Source organism: Miscanthus floridulus, chromosome 19 (assembly GCF_019320115.1).
Source record: "Miscanthus floridulus cultivar M001 chromosome 19, ASM1932011v1, whole genome shotgun sequence".
In the NCBI taxonomy this organism is placed as follows: domain Eukaryota; kingdom Viridiplantae; phylum Streptophyta; class Magnoliopsida; order Poales; family Poaceae; genus Miscanthus; species Miscanthus floridulus.
Window position 1 is genome coordinate 5,807,282 of NC_089598.1, and position 2,280 is coordinate 5,809,561.

Consider the following 2,280-nt stretch of genomic DNA (forward strand, 5'->3'; position numbering starts at 1 on the left):
CCGTCCTATATAGTAGATTGATTCCGTCGCCGGCAAAAATCATGGTGGAATTGAGGTTCGCTATCTTGTTCACCACGAGATCAGCATGTATATCCCTACACTTCCAAATGTCGATAAAAGATGTTCGGTAGTCCTTCAAGTGGTATCCCATGAAGGTAGATTGATCGGCAGAGGTGCGCGTAATCGAGAACAAGAAGGTAACAAAGACACAAGAGTTAGACAGGTTCGGGCCGTCAGCACTTGAATTGTATTGGCTATCGTATGATATTGCGTGTGTCTGTAGAGGTGCCTACCCGCCTTATATAGTCTGGGAGACAGGGTTATAAGTCGGTTAGATCTAGAAGATAACTGAAAAGTAATAACATATCACATGAATTATGTGATCGAACGTATCCTAACAGATCTCGTAGTATCTTCAGGATATCTTTTCGATGTCTTGCGGAGCACGTCGAGCAGCGCCGTAAGATCTTATGGGCTGGACCGTGCCTGGAGCGCAGCCTCCGGGGTCGTACCCCACGATGACAAAAAAAAAAGCCTGTTGACCCGACCCAACGAAGCCCTCTGCAGTCTCTTGCCCCCTCGCAATTGATAAACGACGACGAACAAGCTGGAGTACCCTATAGGTGTACCTACGGTCAAGGTCAACGAAGCGTAGGTGGTGCGGTCCGGTCCATGCAGGCCGTTGGATTCAAAGCCGACAACGGATACGAATTGCTTGGCAACCGATCGATCGCGATCCATCATCCATGGCGTGCATGCAGAAAAGTCAGAGACCCTAGCAGGTCCAAATGCTTCTTCGTTCTCCTTCCGTATAAATTCAGATCAGACGAGACAGCGGTGGATTCATCATCCATCAGCTAGCTAGCTACCAGATATATATCTACAGCTGGATCGATCCAGTGCACTGCATCTGCATCATCGATCGCTTGGCTTGCATGCAGATGGCCCTGACGCTCGCACCGGAGCCGGCGGCGGTGGCGGGCGGCGGAGGAAGAGTCGGCGACGTCGACTACAGCCACAGCCACAGCCATGGCAGCAGCAGCGGCAAGCGCGAGCGCATGTTCGAGAAGGTGGTGACGCCGAGCGACGTGGGGAAGCTGAACCGGCTGGTGGTGCCGAAGCAGTTCGCGGAGCGGCACCTGCCGCTGCGCGGCGCGGCGGCCAGGTCGCGGGGCACGGTGCTGTGCTTCCACGACGCGCGCGGCGGCGGGACGGCGTGGCGGTTCCGCTACTCGTACTGGAGCAGCAGCCAGAGCTACGTGATGACCAAGGGCTGGAACCGCTACGTCCGGGACAAGCGCCTGGCGGCCGGGGACACCGTCGCCTTCTGCCGCGACGGCACAAGGCTCTTCATCGACTGCCGCCGGCGGAGGAGCAGTCGTACCGGGGAACAGGGCGCGGTGCCGCCTGCGGTCGTCGTCCCGGCGGCGATGCTCGGCGTGCCGCCGACGACAGGGCACCACCAGCAGCAGAAGCAGGGCTTGGTCATCTTCTCCGGCCAGCACCAGCACCAGCACCAGCAGGCGGAGCCGCGGAGGAGGCGATGACGGTCGTGGAAGCAGCTGCAGCAGCAGAAGCGGAGGACGACGAGGAGGCGCAGGGGCGGTGGCTCCGGCTGTTCGGCGTCAACCTGCTGGAGCTTCGTGCCGATCCGGTGCTGCTTGATCTGCAACTTTGACGACGACGTACATTAATTATATTGGATGAGAGAACGAACTGGCTTCGACTCTTGCTTGTAGCATTAATTACTGTAGCTAGCTAGCATGCATGCACTCGATCGAGAGGGCAGTGTTTGCACCCAATTAATTCCCAATTGGAGCAGTAGTTGGGTAAACACTCTCAACTCGAATGCATGGGTTGCAGAAGCCAGAAATTAATAACATTTAAATTTAAATTACAGGGATTGGAATGGTGGTTGTAGCCCAGGAAGGAACGAGGAACGTCCTCCATCTCCATCTCCATGCCCGCGCGTTGACCATTATATACTCCTCCTCTCCACAGTCCTCACTCATTCGTCTCTCTTGACACGTAGATCCAATTCTTCTCCGTGCTCGGCAGCGCTGCGACTCCCTCAGTGGCCGAATCATCTTGGCGATTCATTTGGGGTCGGCCCAATCATCTTGCAAATGGGAGGGCCCGGCTAAACTGTGGAGGGTTCAATCATCTTGCAAATAGCAGAAGACAACACTTGCCACCTCATTTTAAGTGGGCCCCACGTTTCCTCAGAAAAAGTCGGCCCCACCTGCAAGTGATTTTAATTTACTATTCTTTCTTCTCTTC

The 2,280-nt window shown here is 55.2% G+C and overlaps 1 protein-coding gene across 1 annotated transcript; it reads left to right on the forward strand.

Moving 5' to 3' along the window:
- Nucleotides 1-941: 941 nt before the first annotated feature.
- LOC136525447 (B3 domain-containing protein Os06g0107800-like) lies at nucleotides 942-1,678 on the forward strand. Its single transcript, XM_066518429.1, has 2 exons — nucleotides 942-1,522; nucleotides 1,555-1,678. The coding sequence occupies exons 1-2, from the start codon at nucleotides 942-944 to the stop codon at nucleotides 1,676-1,678; spliced, it is 705 nt and encodes a 234-aa protein (XP_066374526.1).
- The last annotated feature ends 602 nt before the right edge of the window (nucleotides 1,679-2,280 follow it).